Raw genomic sequence first — 14008 nt, 5'->3', positions numbered from 1 at the left:
GCGTAGGCGACTGACTCTGCGGTAACATTTTCGAGAGGGTATGCTTCTACCCATCGCGTGTAACGGTCAATGCAAATGAGGCAGTACCGATAACTTTGACATGGCGGCAAGGGGCCTACTATGTCCATGTTGACGTGCTCGAACCGCTTATCCGCCAGCTGGTATGTAGATATCGGCGATTTGTTGTGGCGTTGAATTTTAGCTTTTTGGCAGGACAGACACCTGTTGGTCCACCCACGACAGTCTTTTCTCATATTTGGCCACACAAATTTTTCTGCTACCAGCTTTATGGTTTTGGCCGCACCGCTGTGACAGATGTTGTGGATTGATTCAAATCCGATTTTACGAAAAGGCTCTGTGAGGTAAGGACGTGCGTTACCAGTACTTACGTCACAATATATTTTAGCCTCCGTACCTGGCACGACGAACGCTTTTAAATCTAAGCTGCAATTATTGCTGTTTACCCGCTGAAGCTCGTCGTCTGTAATGTGACTTTCAGCCAAACTCGCGTAGTTAATTGTTTGCGGAACGTGAATCGCTTCGACGCGCGACAGTGCGTCTGCTATGACATTGTCCTTGCCGGGAAGGTAGCGGATATCGGAAGTGAATTGGCTCAAAAAATTAAGATGCCTTATTTGCTTAGGCGAAGCTTTCTCCATTTTTTGGTGAAAAGCGAATTGGAGCCGCTTATGGTCCGTGTATATGGAAAATTTTTGTCCCTCGACCATATCTTGGAAGTACTTTACCGCTTTATACGCACCTAAAAGCTCGCGGTCGTACGTGCTGTAGCGCTGTTGTGCGGCATTGAGTCGTTCCGAGTAGAAACTGAGAGGTTGCCATTGGTTGCCGTCAAGTTGCTGTAGCACGGCCCCGAGTGCCGTTCCGGAAGCATCGACGGTGAGTGCTAAGGGTGCGCCAGGCTTAGGAAATACTAAAAGGGTGGCTGCGGCTAGCTCTGCTTTGCAACGCTGAAAAGCTTCGTTGGCTTTCGCATTCCATTCTATTTTTGAGGTGTCGCGTTTTTTATTCCCTTTAATGAGGCTAGTCAAAACGCTTTGGCTCTCCGCTGCTTTTGGTAGAAACCGACGGAAAAAATTCAACATACCCAAAAAACGTCTAAGGTCGCACACTCGTTCTGGTGCTTTCATTTCTTTAATGACCTTCACCTTGTTTGCTGGTGATTTTAGACCGTCCGGAGTGACCACGTATCCAAGGAATGTCACTTCCGGCTTTCCGAAGACGCATTTAGAGAGGTTTATTACGATGCCAAATTCGCGCAATTTTTGGAAAACCGTGCGCAAGTGTCGTCTATACTCGTCCGTATCTCTCGAGGAAACCAAAATATCGTCAAGATAAGGACACGCAAAATCGAAATCGCGCAGAATGTCGTCCATAAAACGTTGAAACGTTTGGCCGGCGTTGTGTAAGCACATGTAAACGAACTCGAACATTCCGAATGGAGTCGTCATAGCGGTTTTCGGTACATCAGCGGTTTCCACTGAAAGTTGATGATATGCACGGCGCAAGTCGATCGTGGAAAAAATTTTGCAACCGTGCAGTGCGTGTGTAAAATCGTGGAGATGGGGGATCGGATAGCGGTCGGATTCGGTTACGCTGTTTAACCGCCTGAAATCCCCACAGGGTCTCCACTCGACGTTTTTTTCCGCACCATGTGAAGAGGGGACGCCCACGGACTTCGTGAGGGGCGACAAATTCCTGCGTCGAGAAGCGACTGAATTTCAGCTTTTGCGACTTTCAGTTTGTCTGGCGCCAAGCGCCCCGGCTTCGAAAAAACGGGAGGACCCTTCGTGATGATGTGATGCGTGACACCATGGGCGACATTTCTCCGACCCTGGTTTTGCTGTGTTATGTCTTTAAATTCCCAGAGCAAATCCTGAAAAGGCATATCACGATTAATAAATGACAATTTACCTACGTCACCGTTGACTTTTTTGATAGCGCAGCATTGCGAAGCATTTGTCAAACTATCCACCAGCTTGCGTTGATGCAGGTCGACCAGAACCTTGATGTGCGCCAGGAAATCGGCCCCTAGCATAGGTTGCGAAACGTCCGCAACAATAAAGTTCCAGTTTTCGGCGAAGACCGATGTTGAGGCAGAGGGATTTCTCGCCGTACGTTTTTATAGTTGGCTTGTTGGCAGCGTATAGCTGTAAATCTGCATCTGGCTGTCGTCGTTGTGCTGGCATAGGTGGAATGACGCTAACTTCTGCGCCAGTATCCACTAAAAATTGTAGGTTGCTGTTTCGATCCACGATGAGAAGTCGACGGTTGGTCGCGGGAGGCCTGTCACGTACCGTCTTTGGTGACAGGGCTCTTAGTTTAAAGCTTTAGATCCTGGCTTTCGGCACTTTGTTGCTTTTTCTACGAATCTCCTGTGGTACCAGCAAATGTCCGCGCCACTGCTTGGTGTGCGCGCGAGTCTTCGCGAATCGGATCGTCGCCTCTCTCTACCTCGTTGCTCTAACTTTGATTTTAACTCTGCAACCTCTTTCGTCAAAGCACATATTTGTTGCGCCAGAGAAGTTTGATCGCCATGTGCAGAAACAGAGTGCACATGCGGGCCGCCGCTAGCCTCAACTATTTTGTCGTAAAAGTAATGCGACTTTGTCTAAAGGCTCGGTGCTAATCGATATGATAGAGCGAATATTTTGCGGCAATCTGTTAAGCCAAATAGATTTGAGCATACCGTCGTTCATTTCGCTACCAGCCAGATGGCGCATTTCGCGCAGCAGGTGTTATGGGCGCATGTCTCCAAGCTCTAAATCCTGCAGTAGTTTTTTGATTCTTTTTTGCTCGGAATCGGCAAACTGCTCTAACAAGCGCATCTTTAGGGTTCTATACAAGTCCTCAACTGGCGGATTAAGTATAATGTCGCTAATTTGTGCGAGGACGCTGCTTTCGATGGCGGCTACTACGGTGTGGTACTTAGACCTGTCGCTCGAAATGCCAGCGGCAATAAATTGCGACTCCACCTGCGCAATATACAGCTCAGGTTTTGCATGCCAAATTGGTGGAATTTTCACGGTCACCTTTGCGATTTCGGTAACGCCTTCGCTTGCACGTGGATCTTCAACAGGTTGCTGCACAGCGGCTTGCATCACGGAATCCTTTGACCCTTCTTCGTTAGGCATTGTGCTTTAAGAGTCGTCGGGGCGATTATGATAAATCAAACAGACGTATTTTTATGAAAAATTAAATTTAAACTTTATTTTTATTTATTATATTTTAAGAGAAAAAACGAGAGAGAGAATAAGAAATATATGCTGTCAGAAGCCAGGGTTATGTGTAACTCCGTACTTAGTAGATACAGCGTTGCATTTTCCTTGCACTGCATGGGGTACGGACTTAGTTCTGAGTGCGAAATACAGCACTCCTCTTTTCTTTCGAATGGAACAGAATACGATTTTGTACGGCCCCAACATGAGTTTCTTTTTTTGTAAACGTAACAGAGCGTTTGTAATGTGATAAATGTAAAAGTGGATTATGTGCTCGCTCACAACCATCCACACCACATTGCTGCTTAGAGCTACAACGGCGAATCAAGTGTTTGGCTGGCTTCCAAAACGTCAATTGCATTGCATACGTACAAAGTTTAATGTTCCATAACGCCGAACTACAAAATGTTAACGATGTATACTTTTCCAACACGCATCGGAAAATTTATCGAAACGCATCGCTAGCGTAATCAACGCATCAGAAACAATGTTGATGCTTCGTTTGTTTTTGGTTACCATTGGTATTTTAAAAATGGAAAATTCAGAAAAATTGTTCATTGCTATATTGAGTATGTAAAATATTCAATGTATATGGTTGCAATGTGTCGTAACTCTGCATATACGAGGAACAGTTTGAATAACGCAGTATAGCAGTTTCCTAACATTGTATTGATACGTTTTGGAAGTCAGCCTTTCTTGAAACAGCGTATGCACAATTTTGCATCTCTAACAAATTTCCAACGCATGACTTTGTTCAATGCACGAAATTGTTCACATACTGTCAAGCAATGCCCTTTTGAACATTTCGGGCAAATATATTTTGCTCGCTCGTTGGCAGCGACGACGTGTACGATTATTCTCGTATGTTGCTTTTTTCGGTCGCTCTTCTTCTCTCGCTTATGTTGGACAGTGTTGCCGTTTTAGCGCTTTGGTGGCTAGATTTAGCTAGCACATAGTTTTTTGACCACACAAATTTAAAATTACCCCTAGCCCTTTTTTAGCCCTTTGGAGAATTTATTCATACTTGGCATGAAAAAGTTGTATATGCTTAATTTGATCTAATTTTTTTCATTTATGTAAGAAAAGAATTTTTAAACTAAAAAGGCTGATATATATACATATATGTATTGTATGTTCCTTACGTTTTTATACATACATATTGTAAAAGTGTTAGGGCTGTTAACTTATCTATTAACGATTTAACTATAGCTTAAAATAGATAAGTTTACGGCCCTTAATATGCTTAATTTGTTAAATGGCCCATCAAGTCGATTGACCGTGTATGTTCTTGGGGTGTGATTGTACCAACTGCTGGTGCGACTTCAAAAACTATTTGAAAATTTTATGATTGTACCGGCATGGTGTCGTAAATGGTGAAATTAGCTCAATTTTCTAAGTAAAAAGTATTTTGGCGGAAATTTCTTGCACTATATGAGTCAAAGCCGTGTTTGTGGAAGATTAAGTTTACGATATTGCAGTTGTGAGTTAAAAAAAAAAGTTTAATAAAATGGTAGAAAAGTTATGAAATTTCGGCTCTAATCATTTCGATCTTTCCTCGACCTCATTTGTAAAGAAATAAATATTGCACCAGCATGCTGGTAAGTTATGCTTCGAGGTACAATCACATGATGTAGCCAGCAAGCTGGTGACGTATATTTCCCCTTTTATACAAAAAGGTTTTCGGTTGGATAAAATATTAGCTTTTTTCTAGAGGTTATTGTTTTTCTATACCATTACTTATTGATAATGTTTGCGTGTATATGTAATTAAAAAATTTTAGCTACCATTTTTAGCCACAACGACTTTTTTAGCTCTTTCTTAGCCATTTTTTCTTTTAAAGAAATTTGACTACCACTAAAAATTATTCGCGGCAACACTGATGTTGGATGGTGTAGCTGCATAACTCAGTGGCTTGATTTGTCTCGCACAAGTAGCTAAATTGAAAAGCCACTCATCAAAAACGGTTATGTCAACACGAGGACGAGTTAGTCTATAGCGGCCACAATCTAGTCTTAAATCACTGGGTAATTTCGTCAGCAGCTCGTTTAGGAGCATGGGATCATTTAAATAATCTCCGAGATCAATTGCCTGCATCGTTTTATTTATTTATTTATTTATTCATTTACAGTCTACAAAGTCAAATGCTTCTTACAGACTAGTTAATTAAAAATAGAAAATATTTGGAGCTTAAATCTATTCAAGCTTGCACTAAAATCGATATCTTTATTATATCTGTTATATAGCCGAATTGATCTACTGATTGGCTCGTAGAATGCATAACTAGTTCTATGAACTGAGTCCACAAGTAACCTATTTCGCCTCAAATCCCGCGGAAGAATATAAAAATTGAATATACTGGCTAATAATGGACAATTAATGTGCTCATTCATGACATTATGTGCAAAAATAAGGGACGAACAAATTCTCTTATTTTAGTGAACACTTTTTGAACCTTTTCGATTTTTGCTGAATGAGTATCGGAGTACGGATTCCAAATGAATGAGCAGTATTCAAGTCTACTTCTTACCAACGAAACATAGAGTGACTTCAAATTCAAAGGATCTTTAAAGTCATCAGAGTGGAAAATGATTTGGCAATAATAAAGTCAACGTGCTTAGAGAAGGAAAGTTTCGAGTCAAAGTAAACACCTAAATCCTTCATCTGAAAGGTGCGGAATAAATCACAGTCATTCAATTTGTAACTAAATTTAATGGTGTTACTTATTCTTGAATATGTTACAATAAAACATTAATTCCCGTTTAAAAACAAGCTATTCATGGTGCAACATTCTGCAAAACAATTTAGATCACGTTGAAGTTTAGCACAGTCCGACAAGTCTCGAACTCTAAGAAATAATTTTACATCATCAGCGAGCATTAAACACTTAGCGAATTTAAATTGATACGGCAAGTAACTTATGAATATATGAAACAAGAGAGGTCCACAATGAGTCCGTTGTGGGATTCCTGACCAGGCATTAACAAGCAAACTTGATTTCGTTGAACCAATTGTAACAAGCTTCCTTCCACGTAAGAAGTAAGTTAAAAACTTTAATGGCCGGTTACTCAATATCTGGTTAACACTAATCTGCGGTTAAACATCGTTATCGACGTCTTCGGCTCCATGCATACAACAGGGAGTCGGTAATGTCGATAACTATGTTTAATCGGAGATAAGTGTTAACCAGACATTGAGAAACCGGCCCTATAAGTGTACCAGTGATACCGTAGGCCTGTAATTTTGTACTAACAATGGGCTCTGTCACACGGTCAGTAATTATCACGATATTTGGATCGCAATCCATATTGATGGATTGATGGATCGCGCACGAATGCTACATGTTCAATATTATCGCGTCAGTATTTGCATAATTTTTATGCTGAAAGCTTATTATGACGAAAGAAAATATTTTTATTTTGTACGTATAATTTACAGATAATGCATTCCACAATTATTTTAAAATTTCCAATGTTATTTAAAATTTGTTTTGGAAGATTTTAAGCCCCGAGGGCGAAGGCAGAGCCGATGTTCGCATTATTAGAGTAAAAGATGTACTGACGAAATGTATGGATCGCGTTTTGAAAGTGCTACACGTTCAATATTTATTGACGGTATTGCGATCCGCGATCCAGATTTCAAAATTTTTAGAAATTTTGCGATATGGATCACGATCCATCAATACTGCATGCTACAACGTCAATAAATATCGCGACACTTGGATCACCTCAATAAATACTGACCGTGTGACAGGGCCCAATGAGTGATTGACTTTGTGAAAGAAGTCTGTGTAAATTACATCAAGCTGAGACCGATTTTCAAAAGCTTGAACTACCTCATTTGTTACTAAAGCTAGATTAGTACACGTTGATCTACCAGGATAAAATCCGTGTTGGCAATTCACAATAGCACTGCTAACTTTTGATGGAGTATGAAATCAAGCATAATTTCCAAGACTCAAGAAAAGATCCACTTTTTAAGCATTTCTGGAAAAGCTGTGCATTAGGGTTAGTTAAGCAGTCGTTACAGTTTTTGAAAAACAAAGGAGAAAATCCTTCAGTATCTACCTTAGAGCTTGAATTCAAATTCGAAATTGCGAGACGAACATCATTTACAGAGATTTCAAAAGAACTAATTGTTGGCAATTCAGTATGAGTAAAGTTGAGAAACGTAGAAGTATTTTGTTTTGTGTAAACCTTCTGAAAAAGTTGAGCGAAAAGGTTGCAATATCTTCCGTATTATCAGATATTAAACCATCATATTCCATGCTAGTAGGAAATCCATTAGTTTGCCTCTTTGAATTTATGAAAACCCAAAATTTAGAAGGATTTGACTTCAAGTCCGATTCCACTTTGAACATACATATATTGCTTAAATAGAAACTTATGGGGAGAGTCGAACTCCTTTCTCAGAAGAATAAATTTCTTCGATCTGCTTCATTATTACTATTTCTAAGCTTTTTATATGCTTTATTTTTAATATTTTTTAAATGGGAAAGCTTTGAATCGAACCACGGAGGTTTTCTATTTATTACGAGTTGCCTAGACGGAACATAATTGGAGATGGCTTGCAGAAACCATTGACGCATAATATCGTAATGATCCTCCAGTCTACCTAAAGACTCCAAAAATGACCAATCAATGTCAGACAAAAATTTATTCATTGCAGAAAAGTCTGCCCGAAAGTAATTATATTCCACTGCGGACTCAAGCGGCTTCTTTTCAAAATTATAAAAGTCAAAATTAACATCTAGAGCCCTGCAAAAATCGTGGGACCATGTAGTCTATTTGTGGTAAATTGGAGTACTTACAAAAGTGTTCTTCTGTTATGCTGTAGCGGACCAACTCGTGTCTCTGCGCCAGCTTATTGTTTGTTATCCGATCACTGCTCGTGTTTTAACGAAATGTGATTGAAGTCGAGCATTTGAAAGCACATTTGCATGTCTGGCTGTAGCTGAACGTGTAGAGATGCTCGCTGTTAGTTCTTAGCTCCCAGCATGTTCGGGTTCGAATGCCGTCAGAGGCAGCATGTAATTTTTAATTTTTGTCTTGGTTTTTATTAATTTCGAAAAAGCATTTGAGAAGTGAAGAACAAAAGCGTGTACAAACGAAAAAATATAACAGCAATGCCATTGTTAATATGTTGGAGTAGTTTTGTGCTACTCTGATGTAATGCAGGGATGGAGTATATGGTCCTGCCCTAGGACATCGCAATGTTAATTGGATTATATTTTTTATATGAATTGTGGTTAATTTTGGAGTACTCCTTGTTCTTTAGGGAGTGCTCTTTACACGCATGCATGGAGTAGTCGCGATTTTTGCAGGGAGCTTTATGATCTAAACTCTTATCTAAAATAGGCGCTGGGCTTTCAAAGCATGATATTTTAAGTTCTGCAATAGCAAAAATCAGGTCTAAAAACCTACCATTATTGTTTGACACCGAGTTACATTGCTTAAAACCGTGCGAAACATTGTCGATATAACAATTCATCTATTTCAGACTTGATATTCGTAGGCAATATGTTATTACTATGCCAAGAAATGCTACTTAAATTAAAATTTCCTAGGAAAATAATCTCATCAGACGGTTAAGCATTGTTAATTACATCTACAAGATTATCTAAATGACTTTGATAAACAGCAATATCACTATTAGGCGGAATATAAGATATTAAAAACAAAATAGTTTTATTGTTAGTAAACTTAACACGTAACACAAATTTGCTCCAGATCACTACCAACACCATTCAGATTAACAGCTTTGCTGCAAAAATCCGTTCTGACTGCAAGTAAAACGCCGCCGCCTCTAACAAGGCCCGTAGTATCTGAACAGCGATCTTTTCGATAAACATAATAGTCGTCCCCGAAAAATTCATTCGAAGAAAAATTTGCATTTAACCAAGTCTCAGTTATAGCTATAACATCGAAATCATATGATAAAACAATGAGATGAAACTGTGAGGATTTCGTACGCATTCCACTCGCATTGTGATAATGTAAAGGATAGTTTGGAGTTGAGGAGTAATTTGGTTTGGCAGATTCATTCACGTTACTGATTCTGCAACTTGGGCGTTTTGAAAAAATTGGAATGGGCGCACCTTAACGTTTACTGGCCAGAACGCAGAGCTTAGCAGTTTATTATAGTCTGATGAAGAGACACCCAGCTTGAAATTAACTCTTACTAATTTCTTCAAAGAGTCGGCAGGAAGGTCTTTTTTAATAAGCTTATAGCAAGAGAAACAATCGATGCATGTTTGCCAACAAAATTTATTATGTCATTTTCGTTGACAGAGGGCTTAAAAGACGACAAATGCAACCATTTGAGCGGTACAACAACATCCAATTCTTTACTGGGATTACTACCAACAACGCTGGCACTCTTTTTTTTATCTTTCAGTACACCAGCACCAGAAGTTTTGTCGTTAGAAAGTGCATTAGCACTAACGGATGACTCGTTATTATTTCTCTTAGCAGCAGCAGATCGGAGAGCGCTCGTAGTTCCAGTATTACTAGCAACAACAGTGTCAGCAATAGAAGCATTGACGTTAGGAAGTGTATTAGTATTAGCAGATGTTTGCTTTTTATTACTTTTAGCAGTGACGATAGAACCAGAAACAGCATTCGCATACGATAATGGTGTCGTATCAATTACATCAGGAGTAGTAACGTCAATAACACATGAAAAGGCAGACGAAGCGCAAGTACTGTTCTTTTTGGTAGTGAGCATAGTCGAAGATGACATGTTATCTAAAGCTGGCTTCTGCTTATTAGGATGAGCCGCAATTGGTTGTGATTCCACAATAGGCTTTTTGTTATTATAGATGGCACTAACAACATTACAAAGCTCTTTAATCTCAGAGGTGAGCGAGGCAATTGCTTTGTCTTTATTGCGGCTGCTCTGTTTAATAGCAAGCAGTTCGGAATGAGAATTTTTACCTATCTTCATTAGATTCGTTTTAGCTTCATGCAAAGGAGTTATCAGCTGAAGCATTCGGGCATTCTCAGCACGAAGAGTGGTGATCTCTTTGGACAAAGATAACAAGGTTATTTGATGTTTACTGTTCTCATTAGAAGCATCACTCTGCTTTGCAGAGGTAAATGAATTCGGCTTGGGCTTTATTCAAGTCGATTTGATATTATTTGACATATTTGCAGTATTCTCTTCATTATAAATGAAGAGTGAAGGAGGCGAACGTAAAGAGCTCCGACGTATATCAGCGCAGACCTTACAGAAGAAGCTGTTATCTGTATTGAGCATAAATTCAGCATCCGACGGCAAAATACCAACACAATAGGTATGAGAAAGTTCGTTGCACTTCGCGCACTGCACTTTCGACTGGCCGCGATCAACTTTTTGGCCGCAACTACAAGGGATAATATGATTTCTGATTGTATTATTATTTATTATTAGATCATTTATTGAAAGATTTTAGATTGTGTAAAGAGTTACTGTCTCTAAATTGTAGTACACTTGAACCATTGCAAAGTAACCAATATATTAATAGTAACTTTCACTGACACAGTAAGGCGATTACGAAGAGCGCAAGAAAAACACGCCCGCACAACGCGGTTGTTAGATTGATTGATAGCTCCAATGAAAAGTGTATCAAGGTTTCCATTTTTTCGATTTTTACATTTGGCTGCTGTCTCAAATTGCACTGAAGAGATTGATGGATGACATTGGGCCGACCATAAAACATTCGTAGAGTCTCAATCGCATACGACACCGTGCTAGGCAGCATGAGCTTCCCCCGCACTGTTTCTAAAGCAGCACCTTTAAGACATTTTTGTAATCGTATCAGGTTTTTTTGTTCGGTAAATCCGCATCTTTCAGTAGACTGGACTTAATTTGTTATTAATATAGGCCCATCTTCGGGATTTCCGGAAAAAATAGCAAATCTTTGCTCATCACCTGGCGTGACGCGATATTAGAAGAAGAAAGCATAATATCTGCAATTGAAGTTTGCGTATATGGAAAGTAATGCGAAGATAATGGCGGCGCGAAATTGAAAGTGCTGTTGCGTTGTAGGCTTGGAGGACAACCCGTGGTGTTGAATAAATATGCGTGTTGCGCTTGCTGCTTAATAGTAATAGGTCTAATTGCTGGTGGCGCAGCACGTGAAGTTGTCGATATATTTGGTGCGCTAGTTAAAGTGGCTATACTACGCGCGACAATACCACTAAAACGCGGCGCAGCATTTGAAAATATCGATGTGCTCGGCACGTTAACTACACTGGGTATACTATCAGAGAAAGTACCCCTAGAATTTGGCGCAGCATTTGAAAAGAACGAAGTGCTTGGTACCGTAGCTGGGGTGAGCATTGCACTAGAGAAAACGTCACTGGCCTGAGGTGTTACATTTTGATTAGCAGAAAATAATTAGGCATGTTTTGTTGTAATCGCGTAGAAGTAATATTGTTTTGCAGTCCAAAACTAGCAAATCCAGCATTTAAGCTATCTGAAATATTTAAGTTACGAGCACTATTTGCTCTAGCTGCTAATATACTGTTTACTGCAGAAGTGGTTGCAGTAGAATACATTGTAACCTGTGGTCCATCTTCATCCGCCTCATCAATTGCGATGACATCGCGCGTTACACGTGCTTGATTTTGCCGCCTACCTACACGCAAAATTCCCGAGCGTGTACGCAGAGGGGAAATATCAGTTGTTAATATATTACTTTCCCCATTAAGAGAAATGAGCAGCCCAGAAGCCTGGCGTGGAGTGGATGCTACAGTGGGTGCATGTACCTCCGTCAAATGTTCTCCTGTTGGCGTGTGTGCCTCAGTTGTCGCGCGCTCAGCAGAATGTGCTGTGGCGCCTGTCGAAGCGTATGTGCCGGTTGGTGCAGCCACGACGGCGGTATTACCCGAAACAGGTAATGCTTGTGCAACAGGAGCACTTGAGGCAGTTGAATGTGCTGATAACCTACCAGAATTTGAAGCTTGCTCACCTTGATTCTCCATTACCCAATTTCAAATGAGTTTACGTTCGATACTATATTACGTTAGAAATCTGACTTCTAGATTCTTAGATTTTTCGGCTGCAATTTAGTTTGGCATCCCCGGAGTTCCGCATTAAGGTAGCTATGGAACGATAGAGGGAGTTCTCCTGATTGCAAATATATATACTTTTAGCCGCAGGCCTCTAGTTTTTAAGTTATTTGTTGTTAAAGTTTGTAAATTGAACTAACCTCTCGGCGCTATTTCACACAATAAACACTTTATTTATGTACACCCTCCTCAAAATAGTTGCATTAAAACCCCGGCCTGAGATTTCCACTTTAATATACAATTCTTAATTAATTAATTAAGTAAAACGCGTTTATAAATGTCTTCACAAACGTTTGCACATTTCACAAACAAGCAGAAATAACAATGGCTGACAGTAACACAAAATGTATGCTACCATACGTTAAAAAAATACACAAATAAGTGTGTATAATTAGGAAGTATAAGTGTACAATACGTACATATATTGCTCTTATTAAAAATAATAATATTAGGATCGATAGGGGTCTTACTCCTGATCATAACGGTATTATTTTTTTCGGGTGGAAATAATATTTACTGGTGTTATTGTAGTTCAAAGTACACAAATGTAGAAAACGTACATCGTTAATTTGTTAAATAATGAAAATTTTTAATAAAAAATCGCGCGATTTTTTATTACAAATTTTCGGCTGCGGCGCTTTTTCCATAAAAATCAATACTTCGATAAATAATGAAAATTTTTAATAAAAAATCGCGCGATTTTTTATTAAAAATTTTCGCCTGCGGCGCTTGTCAGTTTTTTTATATATATTGGGGGTATTTAACCTCATACCCTCCTTTACTACTAATTCAACGCTGAGCAGGAAAATGGGTACGATAAAAACTATTCTCTTTTATTGTTATTTTCTTAGATGTGGCTGCACTCTTCTAATGTCAGTGTGAAACCATGGTTGAATCAACGGTTCTGTATTCACAATGTGCGTATACATATATAAGTGCGTGATAATTATTAAAACTTACTTAATTTACTAAAAATACATCATAAATGTAAAAAATATGATTACATTTCATTGTGCGGGATTTTAATGTAACTATTTTGCCGAAGTGTCTACATAAATATAGTGTTTATTGTTTGAAATAGCGCCGAGAGGTTAGTTCAATTTACAAACTTTAACAACAAATAACTTAAAAACTATAAGCATCCTGCGGCTAAAAGTATATATATTTGCAATCAGGAGAACTCCCCCTACCCCCCCATAGCCACCTTTTTTTTGTAGGCGGGGGATGCCAAACTAAAATTTTCCCGATTTTTCCAACAAGTATTTTATTTTGAATTTAATCTAGCAATTAAAATTCAATTCAATATTCAACAAATTTTTAAATCACAGGAAAAATGTAAAGGAAAGAAATTCAGTATACTTTGAGCATAATGGAAATAGCGATGACAGCGAAAAATAGTACAAAGAAGAGGACGAAACCCTAAAAGCTCAACGACGGCGATGCATTCTGGGATTTCACGGCGGCGTAACACTCGATTTTATTAGATGCAATATTATAATAAAACCTCTAATGAAAGAAAATAAAGGAAAAGATGATGAACAGCTTAAATATGACGCAGAACATGGAAGACCTTTCGTGGTGTATATTGACAGCAGATGCAAAGACCATAAAAGAAAACCAATTAATGGAATTACCATATCGAACGTACTCTAGAAATTCAACCTGGGTGGAATTGAATGCGCAGAGTCGAAAATGTGCTGCCATCAGAAAGGCACAGACTCG

At 39.2% G+C, this 14008-nt stretch overlaps 2 protein-coding genes and 1 long non-coding RNA gene across 3 annotated transcripts in view; all 3 read right to left on the bottom strand.

Moving 5' to 3' along the window:
• Positions 1-2756: 2756 nt before the first annotated feature.
• On the bottom strand, positions 2757-3152 carry LOC118750139. The gene has a single exon (XM_036484869.1). It carries the CDS (start codon positions 3150-3152, stop codon positions 2757-2759), a length of 396 nt encoding a protein of 131 aa, XP_036340762.1.
• Positions 3153-8820: 5668 nt separating this feature from the next.
• LOC118750138 (chitinase-like protein PB1E7.04c) lies at positions 8821-12199 on the bottom strand. The gene is made up of 4 exons (XM_036484868.1): positions 11747-12199; positions 11145-11579; positions 9550-10130; positions 8821-8881 (listed from the first exon to the last, which is right to left on the bottom strand). Exons 1-4 carry the CDS (start codon positions 12197-12199, stop codon positions 8821-8823), a joined length of 1530 nt encoding a protein of 509 aa, XP_036340761.1.
• A 1456-nt stretch (positions 12200-13655) lies between these two features.
• Positions 13656-14008, bottom strand: part of LOC118750134 — a 921-nt gene continuing 568 nt past the window's right edge. The window contains exon 2 of the long non-coding RNA XR_004994361.1: positions 13656-13948. This is a non-coding gene — a long non-coding RNA (uncharacterized LOC118750134). The remainder of the gene's footprint in view (positions 13949-14008) is intronic.

This window comes from Rhagoletis pomonella, unplaced genomic scaffold, assembly GCF_013731165.1.
Source record: "Rhagoletis pomonella isolate Grant_MI unplaced genomic scaffold, Rhpom_1.0 Rhpom_scaffold_00148, whole genome shotgun sequence".
NCBI lineage: Eukaryota > Metazoa > Arthropoda > Insecta > Diptera > Tephritidae > Rhagoletis > Rhagoletis pomonella.
The sequence above is the reverse complement of the archived record's forward strand: the minus strand, read 5'-3'. Positions and strand labels throughout refer to the sequence as shown.

What these genes read in the sequence shown, in the direction of transcription:
- LOC118750139 (XM_036484869.1), bottom strand. Translation starts at nt 3,152, where the DNA reads ATGCCTAACGAAGAAGGGTCAAAGGATTCCGTGATGCAAGCCGCTGTG.
- LOC118750138 (XM_036484868.1), bottom strand. Translation starts at nt 12,199, where the DNA reads ATGGAGAATCAAGGTGAGCAAGCTTCAAATTCTGGTAGGTTATCAGCA. An exon ending in CTACTGCAACCACTTCTGCA is followed by an intron (nt 11,580 to 11,746) that starts GTAAACAGTATA and finishes GTAACACCTCAG; the next exon opens with GCCAGTGACGTTTTCTCTAG. An exon ending in CTAATATCGCGTCACGCCAG is followed by an intron (nt 10,131 to 11,144) that starts GTGATGAGCAAA and finishes GCTATTAAACAG; the next exon opens with AGCAGCCGCAATAAAGACAA.